Source organism: Ranitomeya imitator, chromosome 8 (assembly GCF_032444005.1).
Source record: "Ranitomeya imitator isolate aRanImi1 chromosome 8, aRanImi1.pri, whole genome shotgun sequence".
Classification (NCBI taxonomy): Eukaryota; Metazoa; Chordata; class Amphibia; order Anura; family Dendrobatidae; genus Ranitomeya; species Ranitomeya imitator.
In genome coordinates, this window is record NC_091289.1 from 107,023,228 (window position 1) to 107,038,142 (window position 14,915).

The 14,915-nt window shown below is 51.4% G+C and overlaps 2 protein-coding genes across 3 annotated transcripts in view; one reads left to right on the forward strand and one right to left on the reverse strand.

Moving 5' to 3' along the window:
* LOC138647907 (protein kinase C delta type-like) overlaps positions 1-10,094 on the reverse strand; it is a 66,530-nt gene extending 56,436 nt beyond the window's left edge. The window contains exon 1 of one of the 2 annotated variants that reach the window (XM_069737259.1): positions 9,969-10,094. The gene's annotated coding sequence lies outside the window, so the exon portion shown is untranslated. The remainder of the gene's footprint in view (positions 1-9,968) is intronic. The other variant, XM_069737260.1, reaches the window with a different exon arrangement.
* Positions 10,095-10,200: 106 nt separating this feature from the next.
* TSEN15 (tRNA splicing endonuclease subunit 15) overlaps positions 10,201-14,915 on the forward strand; it is a 61,498-nt gene continuing 56,783 nt past the window's right edge. The window contains exon 1 of the mRNA XM_069737261.1: positions 10,201-10,336. Within this exon, the coding sequence (XP_069593362.1) occupies positions 10,265-10,336 (72 nt within the window). The 5' untranslated portion in view covers positions 10,201-10,264. The remainder of the gene's footprint in view (positions 10,337-14,915) is intronic.

Below are 14,915 nucleotides of genomic sequence, written 5' to 3' on the forward strand. Positions count from 1 at the left end.
CATACCTAGATAAGTTCCCTGAGGGGTCTAGTTTCCAAAATGGCAAACAAACAAAGTTCTAAATCATGTCAATATGAAATACAGGGGCGGACACAGACAGCTTGGGGCCCCTGTGCAAGAAATGTATCTGAGCCCCCTCTCCTTTTATGGCTACCAATCTACAGATATACCGTATATACTCAAGTATAAGCCGAGAATTTCAGCCCATTTTTAGGCTGAAATTGCCCCTCTCGGCTTATACTCGAGTCATACCCAGGGGTCGGCAGGGAAGGGGGAGCGGCAGCTGTCTAATAATACTCACCTGCTCCTGGCGCGGTCCCTGTATGTCACATGGTACCGCTCATTACAGTAATTAATATGCGGCTCCACCCCTATGGTAGTGGAGTCAGGTCCATATTCATTGCTGTACCATGTGACTGCTCAATACAGGAAGAAGCTGTCAGTGCCCGGAGAACCAGGGACCTGCAGGGACCGTGCCAGGAGCAGGTGAGTATAACGGGGGCATATTCACCTGTCCCACGTTCCACCGTCGGCGCCGCTCCGTCTTCCGCGTTCTCTGCAGTGACACTCAGGTCAAAGGGCACGATGACGCGATTAGTGTGCGTTCGCCCTCTGCCTGAACAGTCAGTGCAGAGGACGCGGAAGACACAGCGGCGCCGACAGTGGAACATGGGACAGGTGAATATAGCAAGTGCCAGGGGCCTGAGCGACGAAAGGTGAGTATGTGATTTTTTTTTATCGCAGCAACAGCATATGGGGCAAATATCTCTATGGAGCATCTTATGGGGCCATGTGCAGGGTTATATGGGGCAAATATTTCTATGGAGCATCTTATGGGGCCATGTGCAGACTTATATGGGGCAAATATTATTATGGAGCATCTTATGGGGCCATGTGCAGAGTTATATGGGGCAAATATCTCTATGGAGCATCTTATGGGGCCATGTGCACCATTATATGGGGCAAATATTTCTATGGAGCATCTTATGGGGCCATGTTCAGCGTTATATGGGGCAAATATTTCTATGGAGCATTTTATGGGGCCATGTGCAGTTTTATATGGGGCAAATATTTCTATGCAGCATCTTATGGGGCCATGTGCAGCATTATATAGGGGCAAATATCTCTATGGAGCATCTTATGGGGCCATAATGAGCATTTATGCAGCATTGTATGGGGCAAATGTCTGTATGGAGCATCTTATGGGGTCATAATCAACATTTGTGCAGCATTATATGGGGCATATTTTAATATGGAGCATCTTATGGGGCCCATCATGAACTGTATGGAGCATTATATGGGGCTCCTGATTCAATATGGATATTCAAAAACACTTAACCTACTGATGTCTCAATTAGTTTTACTTTTATTGGTACCTATTTTTATTTTTGACATTTACCGGTAGCTGCTGCATTTCCCACCCTAGGCTTATACTCGAGACATTAAGTTTTCCCATTTTTTTGTGGCAAAATTAGGGGGGTCAGCTTATACTCGGGTCGGCTTATACTCGAGCATATACGGTACATATTTTGTTACAGTTTAATCTCATTATATATATTGCCGCCCCTTGTTACACAGTGCACTCTCTTTATCTATAGCGCATCCACATAACAGGATGCTACATAATAAAGGACGGCACCATATATACAGTAAATAGAGAGGATGTTACGTAATAAGAGATGGGAGGGAACCGATACTGCAGACGTGATATCAGGTTCCGGACACCGCCGAATCAGTCACAGGAAGCGAGCCCTAATAACAGTACACAGGGTATGGGACTCAGACTCCATCAAACACGCAGCGTCCAGATGTTACAGCATAGTGGAGGGGATTTAATGAAATCCCATCTCCACTATGCGTGGTAACACGCATCCGGCGGCCCTGCGATTCCGGACATGCCACGAGTCTTTTTAGATTGCAGCATGTCCGTTTACCTTGCGGCGACGCTGCGCCACCGCAAGGTAAAACACAGGGCCCTATGTGTGGGGTGCGATAATTCCGGATGTGTGCAATGAACACATCCGGCATCATCGCGTCCCCAGAAGGGGGCGGAGCGAGTTTGCCGCTCCATCAAAACCGCCGGCCATCCTGAACGTGGACACATACCCTAAGTGTATGTGTGTATGAGGTGTATGGATCGGAGCAGCGTGTGAAAGGTGTATGGAGCGGAGTTGTGTGTGAAGTGTACGGCGCGCACCCGCTTGTGTACGGAGCGGAGCTGCGTGTGTACTAGGTGTACGGAGCAGAGCCATGTGTGTGTACAAGGTGTACGGAGCGGAGTCGTGTGTGTGTACGAGGTGTACGGAGCGGAGTCATGTGTGTGTACGAGGTGTACGGAGCGGAGTCGTGTGTGTGTGTACGAGGTGTACGGAACGGAGTCGTGTGTGTGTACGAGGTGTACGGAGTGAAGTCGTGTGTGTGTACGAGGTGTACGGAGCGGAGCCGCATGTGCAAGGTGTATGGAGCAGAGTCGTGTGTCTATGAGGTGTACGGAACAGAGCCGTAGGTGTACGAGCGGAGTCGCGTGTGTATGTGGTGTACGGAGCAGAGTCTTGTGTGTGTACGAGGTGTACCCCCTGAGCCGCGTGTGTACGAAGTGTACGGAGCGGAGTCGTGTGTGTATGTACGAGGTGTACGGAGTGGAGCCGTGTGTGTGTGCGAGGTGTACGGAGCGGAGTCGTGTGTGTGTGTAAAAGGTGTACGGAGCGGAGTCGTGTGTGTACGAGGTGTACGGAGCGGAGCCGTGTGTGTGTACGAGGTGTACGGAGCGGAGTCGTGTGTGTGTGTGTACGAGGTGTACGAAGCGGAGTCGCATGTGCAAGGTATACGGAGCGGAGTCGTGTGTGTGTGTACGAGGTGTATGGACCAGAGCCGCGTGTGAACAAGGTGTACGGAGTGGAGTCGTGTGTGTGTACGAGGTCTACGGAGCAGAGTCGTATGTGTGTATGAGGTGTACGGAGCGGAGTCGTGTGTGTGTACGAGGGGTACTGAGTGGAGTCGTGTGTGTGTGTGTGTGTGTGTATGAGGTGTGCGGAGCTGAGTCGTGTGTGTGTGTACGAGGTGTATCGAGAAGAGCCGTGTGTGTACGAGGTGTACGGAGCGGAGTCGTGTGTGTGTACAAGGTGTATGTAGAGGAGCCATGTGTGTATGAGGTGTACGGAGCGGAGCCGTGTGTGTGTAGGAGGTGTAAGTGCAGCACCCCAGAGACCTGGTCGTTGCAGTAACGTCGTTCTGCCACTAAGGGGAGTGATGGTACGTCTGATGGCACTAAAGGAGTTCATCTGACCAGGTATCACAAGCACACACTAAACTTCACACTCCGGCCACTAGGGGGAACAAAAGGCACTATTTACTAGGTCACTCCTCACACTGGTAAAACTAGGGGTTGGATAGGAAGTTAGGACAGAAGCTGACGGGGTTTTGCCCAGGCAACATCCCGTGGCAGGGGATGTTGCGGGGGAGACTTCAGGGGAGTCCCTGTCAGACGTGGGAACCTGGCAGAGACTTAGCGACAAGAACAGAAAGCAACGGAACCGCGCCTGCACTACCTTGCGGCGGTATCCTTAGAAAAGACACGAAGAGAAGGATATTGTGGACAGTGAGAAATGAGATCAAGCACAAAGGAAAGCCAGTAGGAGTCGTGCCCCGAGAACGGCAACATCCTACTGAGGCGCGTAGCCGGTGACCGGAACACCGAGGAAGTGACTGACTTTATGCCTTACTTCAAATACCGCAGGACAGTTAATTATAGGTTGACTGTCTACCATACATCACCTAAACAAAAACACTAATCGTTAAGCATAAAACGACGTAAGTGGCCGAGAGCATGCTCAATATCCAACCAAAAGCTCTCCCATAAGTCAAATAATAATATATAAGACCAGGAGTGTCACTCCTACTCCAGATAATGAGAAACTAGCGAACAAAGGAGCATAGACACTAGAATATTTAGGCAAATATATATGGATATTTTATTAAGTACAAATATCAAAAGATGACAGACAAATATTTAACATACATACATGACAGAACCCATTAAAAAATTCCACCATGTGGAGGGGAGGAACAACAACCAGTACACTAAAGGTAGGCACACATCCGTGATCCGACCTGGGCAAATGTCAATGAAAGGATATCTGAGATATCAGTAATCCTATACTTAGGAGTCTATCTATCGGATAATAAGGCCCCATATTAGAATGGTAATTATCTGACCCGTACGTAACATATCCCTAAGACAATGTAAACTTACCCATAGTGAGTCGGGATATATCGTGTGGCCTTCCCACAGCCCCTGACGCACGTTTCGCTCAGTCGCTTTTTCAAAGGGGAGTGATACATAGTATTTGTACATAGATATTTGTACTTAATAAAATATCCATATATATTTGTCTAAATATTCTAGTGTCTATGCTCCTTTGTTCGCTAGTTTCTCATACATCACCTAAGCAGACATAGGAGGCAACCGTGGAGAGGGGCGTCTCTAGGGTCCCAGAATAGCTCCGAGCCTTCCCGTCAAACGGGTGCGTCCTAGCCATAACAAACTTGGGGGCGGAGAGAGAAAGAACTAGATAGAACGAGAAAGAACGAGAACAGAAGTTGTGAGGACTATCCCGAATGCTCAGCAGGGAAGCACTACAACACACAGGTGATAGTGGTAGGCAACCATTTCCACCTGCAAAGGGAACTCTGAATGTGCCTTCGGAACGACCGGTCTCAGACAGCCCTGTTGACAGTGCTCTGGATTGAGGATCCTGAAGCCTTCAGTAAAGAGGTAAAGAGACTGCAACCCTGTGTCCTCGTTCTTGACTGCGCCTCACACCATCGCCACCTACACTACCGGGAAGCCCTGGGGACATACTTCACCTGTGGGAAGGTATACCATCTAGCTGCCATCACATCACCCCAGTGGACCCCAAGTAGCGTCGGTCACCCTGACCGAATACCACAGGTGGCGTCACGAAACCTTAGCTGACTTTCATCATCCCTTTTATTGGACGCCCCTTAGCAGGGTCACGGACCGGGTCCAGCCACCGTGACAACCCCAGAACTGAGCCAGAGAGGACCGGTACCGAGTAACCCGCGGCCCTGCGTCTGGGGGCGCTCCAACTTGGCGTCACGAACAGGATCGTACTTAAGCCTGAAGAATTGGGCCATGTGTGCCTTGGAACTGTGATTGAATTGTGCTTGAACCGTGATTTATTGCAAGGACTGTGTATTGTTAATTGCCGCAAGATTCCCGCCAAAACCGCCACCATTAAAGCGCCACGAGGAGCGCAGGAGAAGAAGAAGGGCGTGGAGTTGTGGGCGTGAAAGAACTGAGAAGCGCGATAAACAATGGCCGCCCAGTCTAAATATTTCTGTACCTTGAGGACGTGCCCGTCAGCAGCCGAGATCCGCCTCCTGATTCTCAATGGAGGGCGGAGACAAAGAAAACGGAACCGCCCACGAAGGAGAGTGCGGGAAAGAGACCAGGAAGTGAACCACGTGGAGGACGCCATGGCCAGTCGCTCAGACCCAGAATGCGGAGTTGAAGCAGAGGACTCCCCCAGCTACCCGGACGAGCAGAGCAGCCAGATCTCCACGGTTGGGACCGGTCTCCTGCAGATTGAGATGGAGGACCTGATGGAGCAGCTCCTCCAATTGCGGCTAGAGACCAAGGCCTCGTGCCAGGAGGCTACGGCAGAGGACCCCCCGACATCGGTTCCTTTGCTGCTACCGGAGCCAGCTGCGATGGAGGAAGTCGTACCGGCCGGTGAGTCCGCCGACCCCGCCCCGCTGGCGGAGGACCTGTTGATAGGCCCCATTGCGGTACCCCCCTCTCCCTGGGACCCATATACTCCAGCGCCTTCCGCCCTGGGATGAGGCCACAGGTATGGAGCACTTCCTGAAAGCCCCGATCTCGCCGATCACCATGCCAGGCGAGGTCTATGCGGAGCGCAGTGTGCTGCTGGGTGAACCCAGGGTCCAACTTCATGGGGTTCCCCGGGGTGAAGACACAGGAAGGGGAGATGGTGGAGGCCCTCAGCTGGGAAGAATATCAGATCCAGCTAGACCGACAGTGGGAGAAGGAGAGGGAGTATCAGGCCAGGCGAGAGGCCCACCACCAGCGGGACCTCGCGGTGAAGGACCGGGCCCGCAAAGATCGCACCACCCACCAGGCCCCGCGCAGGCAGGGCACCGTCGTCGACTTCAAACTTCATGGGGGCTGGGGCTTTATTAAAGAGCCGGGCCTATATGCGGAGGTCTTTGTGAACCGGAGAGATGTGGAGTCCCATTTCAGAGAAGACCACCCGGACCGGAATCTCTACCCGGGGGACGAGGTCACCTATACCCGGCACTTTGGGGAAAAGGGGTGGTTCGCCCTGAACGTCCACAAGCGGTGAGGCCCCGTGACATACCCAACTAAAGTGCCGGTGAAGCCGTCCCCCGTAGCAAAGGCGCCCCCTTGTGACCAGTCTACCGTTACTACTAAGACTACGGTGGTTACCCCGACATGCACCATTGTCAAGACCACAACCTGCACCGTTGATACCACTACCACCGTGGTAGCCGAAGGATTGGCCTCAGTGATGGCTAGTACTCAGGCCGTTTCGGGGTCCAGAACTGTAGCCACCCAGACTCCTGCCTGGAGCGAAGGGGCCCCTGGGACCACACCTGGTCGCCGCAGGTACCCGAGCGGATGGCCCCGCCCACTGCTGCCGGTGGAGCTGCAACCACCAAAATCAGAATAAACCTCGGAAACCTGAAATTGTATATAGTTATTTAACTGTTTGTCTTCCTGCTGTTTTGCTGCTAATACCCGTCCAGGGTTGTTCTTAAAGGGATCCCTTCGTTTATCCGGGATCCCTATTGTTTTTGGCTTGTTTGTTTGCCATCAGTGTTTTAAAAGACTGCCGAATCATGGACGGTGAATGATTCACAAACTGTTTTGGAAATAGTTTGCACCTTCTTAAAGGTGCCCTCTACTGGTTTTACAGAGAAAGAAGGCTTTGTGAAGAGACTGTTTCTGAATACAGCACAGAAGTTCTTGCTTTCCAACGGACTTGCAGATAGAGAGAATCTGCACTACCTCAAAGAGACTTGCTTCCCTCTTAAAGGGAATGTTCACGTGTTGCACTTAAGTATAATGTTGCCTTAAGAAAGTTAAATTGTAATAATGTTGAGACTTAGGAAATGTTAATAATGTTACTAGAGATTGAGGACAGGAAAAGTTGGAAGCCGAATTTCAACACAGTGAACCCGTAGGGGTTAGAGAGTCCTCCTGAGAACCATAGAAAGATGGTTGATTGCGACAATGGCAGTAGGCCCAGACAAGGAGCTAGGCGGTCCTGCATTTGTGAAGTTAGAAAGATAAAGAAAAAGTTGAGTTTGCATTATAGTATTTTATAGTAAGCCTTTAGTGGGTTCAGCCTATATTCCTTAAAGGAGAAGTGAAATTATTGTTCAGAATTTGCACTTAGTAGAATACCCGGCAGGGTACCAGAAGTTATTTATAGTCAGAGTGTTATTTAAAATAGTTAACCTTGTTTTCGTTTGTAATGTTCAAGTGTCCTCACCTCTCATAATGGGAAGCATTGTTATATTTTCCTTGCATTTCAAAAGTTTGCATGTCTTTTGCTAACATGTATTGTTGTTCTTCTTCCCAGTCCAGGAGTACTGGATTTAACCGGGGGGGGGAGTGCAGCGCCCCAGAGACCTGGTCGTTGCAGTAACGTCGCTCTGCCACTAAGGGGTGTGATGGTACGTCTGATGGCACTAAAGGAGTTCATCAGACCAGGTATCACAAGCACAGTGGCGGTCAGCCTGTCTCACTCTTCATCTGTGGCGCTGACTGGGCAGTGTGGAAGTTGGACCCGAAATGTCTGTTTTGACCTGGTCAACCTTTATCCTTACCTGCCCCTCTGACGCTATGGGAGTGATTCAGAAATGCTCTAGGTACAGTTTGCATTTAATGTGGTCTTGCTTTTAATTTATTTAAGAGGCCTTTATGGCACAGCGAATATAAAAAACGTAGCGTAGGACTGCCCCATTATGAGATTGCCGTGAAGTGGCGGGGTGGCTCAAAGAATTGATCAATTGTTTGCTAAATGTCTCATTTTGAAATACAGTTAGAAATCAATATGTGCATTTGCACTTTATGTATTGCGTTCTGACCATAGGCAGGGCTGGCTTCTCCCCTTTCTTGCTTCAGCCATTATACTGTACCCAGCAACATGTGTGGCCATTATACTGTACAAAGCATCATGTGAGCCCATTATACTGTATGGACCATCACGTGGGGCCAGTATACTGTACGCAGCATCTTGTGGGGCCATTATACAGTATGGAGCATAATGTGGCCATTATACAGTATAGAGCATCATGTGTGGCCATTATACAGTATGCAGCATCATGTGTGGCTATTATACAGTATGGAGCATCATGTGTGGCCATTATACAATATGGAGCATCATGTGTGGCCATTATACAGTATGGAGCATCATGTGCAGTCATTATGCAGTATGGAGCATCATGTGTGGCCATTATACAGAATGGAGCATCATGTGTGGCCATTATACAGTATGGAACATCATGTGTGACCATTATACAGTATGGAGCATCATGTGCAGCCATTATAAAGTATGGAGCATCATGTGGGGCTATTATACAGTATGGAGCATCATGTGTGGCATTATACAGTATGGAGCATCATGTGCAGTTATTATACAGTATGGAGCATTATGTGGGGCCATTATACAGTATGGAGCATCATGTGCAGTTATTATACAGTATGGAGCATCATGTGGGGCCATTATACAGTATGCAGCATCATGTGGAGCCATTATACAGTATGGAGCATCATGTGGAGCCATTATACAGTATGCAGCATCATGTGTGGCCATTATACAGTATGGAGCATCATGTGCAGTTATTATACAGTATGGAGCATTATGTGTGGCCATTATACAGTATGGAGCATCATGTGGGGCCATTATACAGTATGGGGCACTGTGTGGCCATTATACAGTATGCAGCATCATGTGTGGCCATTATACAGTATGGAGCATCATGTGCAGTCATTATACAGTATGGAGCATTATGTGTGGCCATTATACAGTATGGAGCATCATGTGTGGCCATTATACAGTATGGAGCATCATGTGTGGCCATTATACAGTATGGAGCACTGTGTGGCCATTATACAGTATGGAGCATCATGTGTGGCCATTATACAGTATGGAGCACTGTGTGGCCATTATACAGTACTAGATTGTGGCCCGATTCTAATGCATCGGGTATTCTAGAATATGCATGTCCCCGTAGTATATGGACAATGATGATTCCAGAATTCGCGGCAGACTGTGCCCGTCGCTGATTGGTCGAGGCAACCCTTATGACATCATCGACGCCATGGCAACCATTATGACATCATCGTCGCTGTGCCCTTTGCTGATTGGTCGAGGCCTGGCGGCCTCGACCAATCAGAGAGCCGGGATTTCCAGGACAGACAGACAGACAGACGGAAAAACCCTTAGGCAATTATATATATAGATGGAGCATCATGTGTGGCCATTATACAGTATGGAGCACTGTGTGGCCATATTTATTTTTGTTTATACTTATTGTTTATGAAACATTGTGATCAGCAGCGCTGAATAGGTGTGGTTGGGGCGTGACTAGTTGTGAAATGGGTGTGGTCAGAGGCGTGGCCTAAAATTTGCCGCAGACACCTGTCCATCATCAAGTGTCAGCCAATCACAGGAGTGCACATAAAGCGGAGTCTGTGATACGCTGACGAGGTGAGGCACAATACAGCGCAGTATAAGGGGCCCCTCTCCAGTCTCCCCCTTAAGCTATAGTATGAGCCCACGTTGCAGAAATGCTGTGGAGCATTTCCGCAACTCCCTGCCGCGGGGAAAATGCATGTGGAATGTGCAGGCGGTTTCCCACAAAACACAAGCGTTTTCAGCTTGCAGAATGCTTACATGCGATTTGAAGCAGCTCTTGGATAAGTGACTGACAGGTTGGTCACCGAGTAGCAGAGGGCGCTGTACACAAGAGCGAACACTGAGGAGACAGCAATGCTGAACACAGTCTGTCCTGCTTCACTACTTATCCAGGTGTATAATGCGGCAACACCGGGAACCATCACTGACTGAGGAAGACGGATTAACAAAAAGAGCCGGACTGCCTCACTCCGACTCCTCCCACACACGTGATCACGTGACGTCATCACAGGTCCTAGCGCTTTCCGTGCCCTTGTCTCTGCCGGATAATTCTCATGGACGGTCCTGACCGGCTGAGTCCTGGTACCCGGGAAGGGGAGGAGCCATGGATAGAGCAACACCCGAAGGTGAGGGGGGGGGGGGGGAGTAATGTGCACAGCGCTCTGTGGCTGCGGCCATGTGTGTAGAATACAGGGCTCCGTCTACACCTCCTGCAGTGAGGTCACTGGACCCCGCACTGTGACCGCCACATTCTCCAACTTCCCAGTGGGACAGACGGGTGCCGGGGGGTGACACTGCTCACCATCAGCGTGCTGCGGCACATGCGCTGTGCGGCTCCTGTGTGCACGAGGATACCGGCGTGTGCGCGCTCCGGGGGATCTCACCTTGTGTCTGTACTAGTCGGCTCCTGCCGTGTCCATGTCAGGGGCAGAGTTACGGGAGCCCGGAGAGCAGGATACACAGCCCTGTACGCAGTCCTGTACGCTGCCCTATACGCAGTTCTGTACGCTGCCCTATACGCAGTCCTATACGCAGTCCTGTACGCTGCTCTATACGCAGTCCTGTACACTGCCCTATACGCAGTCCTGTACACTGCCCTATACGCAGTCCTGTACGCTGCCCTATACGCAGTTCTGTACGCTGCCCTATACGCAGTCCTGTACACTGCCCTATACGCAGTCCTGTACGCTGCCCTATACGCAGTCCTGTACGCTGCCCTATACGCAGTCCTGTACACTGCCCTATACGCAGTCCTGTACGCTGCTCTATACGCAGTCCTGTACGCTGCCCTATACGCAGTCCTGTACGCTGCCCTATACGCAGTCCTGTACGCTGCTCTATACGCAGTCCTGTACGCTGCCCTATACGCAGTCCTGTACGCTGCCCTATACGCAGTCCTGTACGCTGCTCTATACGCAGTCCTGTACGCTGCCCTATACGCAGTCCTGTACGCTGCTCTATACGCAGTCCTGTACACTGCCCTGTACGCTGCTCTATACGCAGTTCTGTACGCTGCCCTATACGCAGTCCTGTACGCTGCCCTATACGCAGTCCTGTACGCTGCTCTATACGCAGTCCTGTACGCTGCCCTATACGCAGTCCTGTACGCTGCCCTATACGCAGTCCTGTACGCTGCTCTATACGCAGTCCTGTACGCTGCCCTATACGCAGTCCTGTACGCTGCTCTATACGCAGTCCTGTACACTGCCCTGTACGCTGCTCTATACGCAGTTCTGTACGCTGCCCTATACGCAGTCCTGTACGCTGCCCTATACGCAGTCCTGTACGCTGCTCTATACGCAGTCCTGTACGCTGCTCTATACGCAGTTCTGTACGCTGCTCTATACGCAGTTCTGTACGCTGCTCTATACGCAGTTCTGTACGCTGCTCTATACGCAGCCCTGTACGCTGCTCTATACGCAGTTCTGTACGCTGCCCTATACGCAGTTCTGTACGCTGCCCTATACGCAGTCCTGTACGCAGCTCTATACGCAGTTCTGTACGCTGCTCTATACGCAGTTCTGTACGCTGCCCTATACGCAGTTCTGTACGCAGTCCTGTACGCTGCCCTATACGCAGTCCTGTACGCAGTCCTGTACACTGCCCTGTACGCTGCTCTATACGCAGTCCTGTACGCTGCTCTATACGCAGCCCTGTACGCTGCCCTATACGCAGTTCTGTACGCTGCCCTATACGCAGTCCTGTACGCTGCTCTATACGCAGTCCTGTACGCTGCCCTATACGCAGTCCTGTACGCAGCTCTATACGCAGTTCTGTACGCTGCTCTATACGCAGTTCTGTACGCTGCTCTATACGCAGTTCTGTACGCTGCCCTATACGCAGTCCTGTACGCAGCTCTATACGCAGTTCTGTACGCTGCTCTATACGCAGTTCTGTACGCTGCCCTATACGCAGTTCTGTACGCAGTCCTGTACGCTGCCCTATACGCAGTCCTGTACGCAGTCCTGTACACTGCCCTGTACGCTGCTCTATACGCAGTCCTGTACGCTGCTCTATACGCAGCCCTGTACGCTGCCCTATACGCAGTCCTGTACGCTGCCCTATACGCAGTCCTGTACGCTGCTCTATACGCAGTCCTGTACGCTGCTCTATACGCAGCCCTGTACGCTGCCCTATACGCAGTCCTGTACGCTGCTCTATACGCAGTCCTGTACGCTGCTCTATACGCAGCCCTGTACGCTGCCCTATACGCAGTCCTGTACGCTGCTCTATACGCAGTCCTGTACGCTGCTCTATACGCAGCCCTGTACGCTGCTCTATACGCAGTCCTGTACGCTGCCCTATACGCAGTTCTGTACGCTGCTCTATACGCAGTTCTGTACACTGCTCTATACGCAGTCCTGTACGCTGCCCTATACGCAGTTCTGTACGCTGCTCTATACGCAGTCCTGTACGCTGCTCTATACGCAGTCCTGTACGCTGCTCTATACGCAGTCCTGTACGCTGCCCTATACGCAGTTCTGTACGCTGCCCTATACGCAGTCCTGTACGCAGCTCTATACGCAGTTCTGTACGCTGCTCTATACGCAGTTCTGTACGCTGCCCTATACGCAGTTCTGTACGCAGTCCTGTACGCTGCCCTATACGCAGTCCTGTACGCAGTCCTGTACACTGCCCTGTACGCTGCTCTATACGCAGTCCTGTACGCTGCTCTATACGCAGCCCTGTACGCTGCCCTATACGCAGTTCTGTACGCTGCCCTATACGCAGTCCTGTACGCTGCTCTATACGCAGTCCTGTACGCTGCCCTATACGCAGTCCTGTACGCAGCTCTATACGCAGTTCTGTACGCTGCTCTATACGCAGTTCTGTACGCTGCTCTATACGCAGTTCTGTACGCTGCCCTATACGCAGTCCTGTACGCAGCTCTATACGCAGTTCTGTACGCTGCTCTATACGCAGTTCTGTACGCTGCCCTATACGCAGTTCTGTACGCAGTCCTGTACGCTGCCCTATACGCAGTCCTGTACGCAGTCCTGTACACTGCCCTGTACGCTGCTCTATACGCAGTCCTGTACGCTGCTCTATACGCAGCCCTGTACGCTGCCCTATACGCAGTCCTGTACGCTGCCCTATACGCAGTCCTGTACGCTGCTCTATACGCAGTCCTGTACGCTGCTCTATACGCAGCCCTGTACGCTGCCCTATACGCAGTCCTGTACGCTGCTCTATACGCAGTCCTGTACGCTGCCCTATACGCAGTTCTGTACGCTGCTCTATACGCAGTTCTGTACACTGCTCTATACGCAGTCCTGTACGCTGCCCTATACGCAGTCCTGTACGCTGCCCTATACGCAGTCCTGTACGCTGCTCTATACGCAGTCCTGTACACTGCCCTATACGCAGTCCTGTACGCTGCTCTATACGCAGTCCTGTACGCTGCCCTATACGCAGTCCTGTACGCTGCCCTATACGCAGTCCTGTACGCTGCCCTATACGCAGTCCTGTACGCTGCCCTATACGCAGTCCTGTACGCTGCTCTATACGCAGTCCTGTACGCTGCCCTATACGCAGTCCTGTACGCTGCTCTATACGCAGTCCTGTACACTGCCCTGTACGCTGCTCTATACGCAGTTCTGTACGCTGCCCTATACGCAGTCCTGTACGCTGCCCTATACGCAGTCCTGTACGCTGCCCTATACGCAGTCCTGTACGCTGCTCTATACGCAGTCCTGTACGCTGCTCTATACGCAGTTCTGTACGCTGCTCTATACGCAGCCCTGTACGCTGCTCTATACGCAGTTCTGTACGCTGCTCTATACGCAGTTCTGTACGCTGCCCTATACGCAGTCCTGTACGCAGCTCTATACGCAGTTCTGTACGCTGCTCTATACGCAGTTCTGTACGCTGCCCTATACGCAGTTCTGTACGCAGTCCTGTACGCTGCCCTATACGCAGTCCTGTACACTGCCCTGTACGCTGCTCTATACGCAGCCCTGTACGCTGCCCTATACGCAGTTCTGTACGCTGCCCTATACGCAGTCCTGTACGCTGCTCTATACGCAGTCCTGTACGCTGCTCTATACGCAGCCCTGTACGCTGCCCTATACGCAGTCCTGTACGCTGCTCTATACGCAGTCCTGTACGCTGCTCTATACGCAGTCCTGTACGCTGCTCTATACGCAGTTCTGTACGCTGCCCTATACGCAGTCCTGTACGCTGCTCTATACGCAGTCCTGTACGCTGCTCTATACGCAGTCCTGTACGCTGCTCTATACGCAGTTCTGTACGCTGCTCTATACGCAGTTCTGTACGCTGCTCTATACGCAGTTCTGTACGCTGCCCTATACGCAGTCCTGTACGCTGCTCTATACGCAGTTCTGTACGCTGCTCTATACGCAGTTCTGTACGCTGCCCTATACGCAGTCCTGTACGCAGCTCTATACGCAGTCCTGTACGCTGCTCTATACGCAGTCCTGTACGCTGCTCTATACGCAGTCCTGTACGCTGCTCTATACGCAGTCCTGTACGCTGCTCTATACGCAGTTCTGTACGCTGCTCTATACGCAGTTCTGTACGCTGCCCTATACGCAGTCCTGTACGCAGCCCTATACGCAGTCCTGTACGCTGCCCTATACGCAGTTCTGTACGCTGCTCTATACGCAGTCCTGTACGCTGCTCTATACGCAGTCCTGTACGCTGCTCTATACGCAGTTCTGTACGCTGCTCTATACGCAGCTCTTT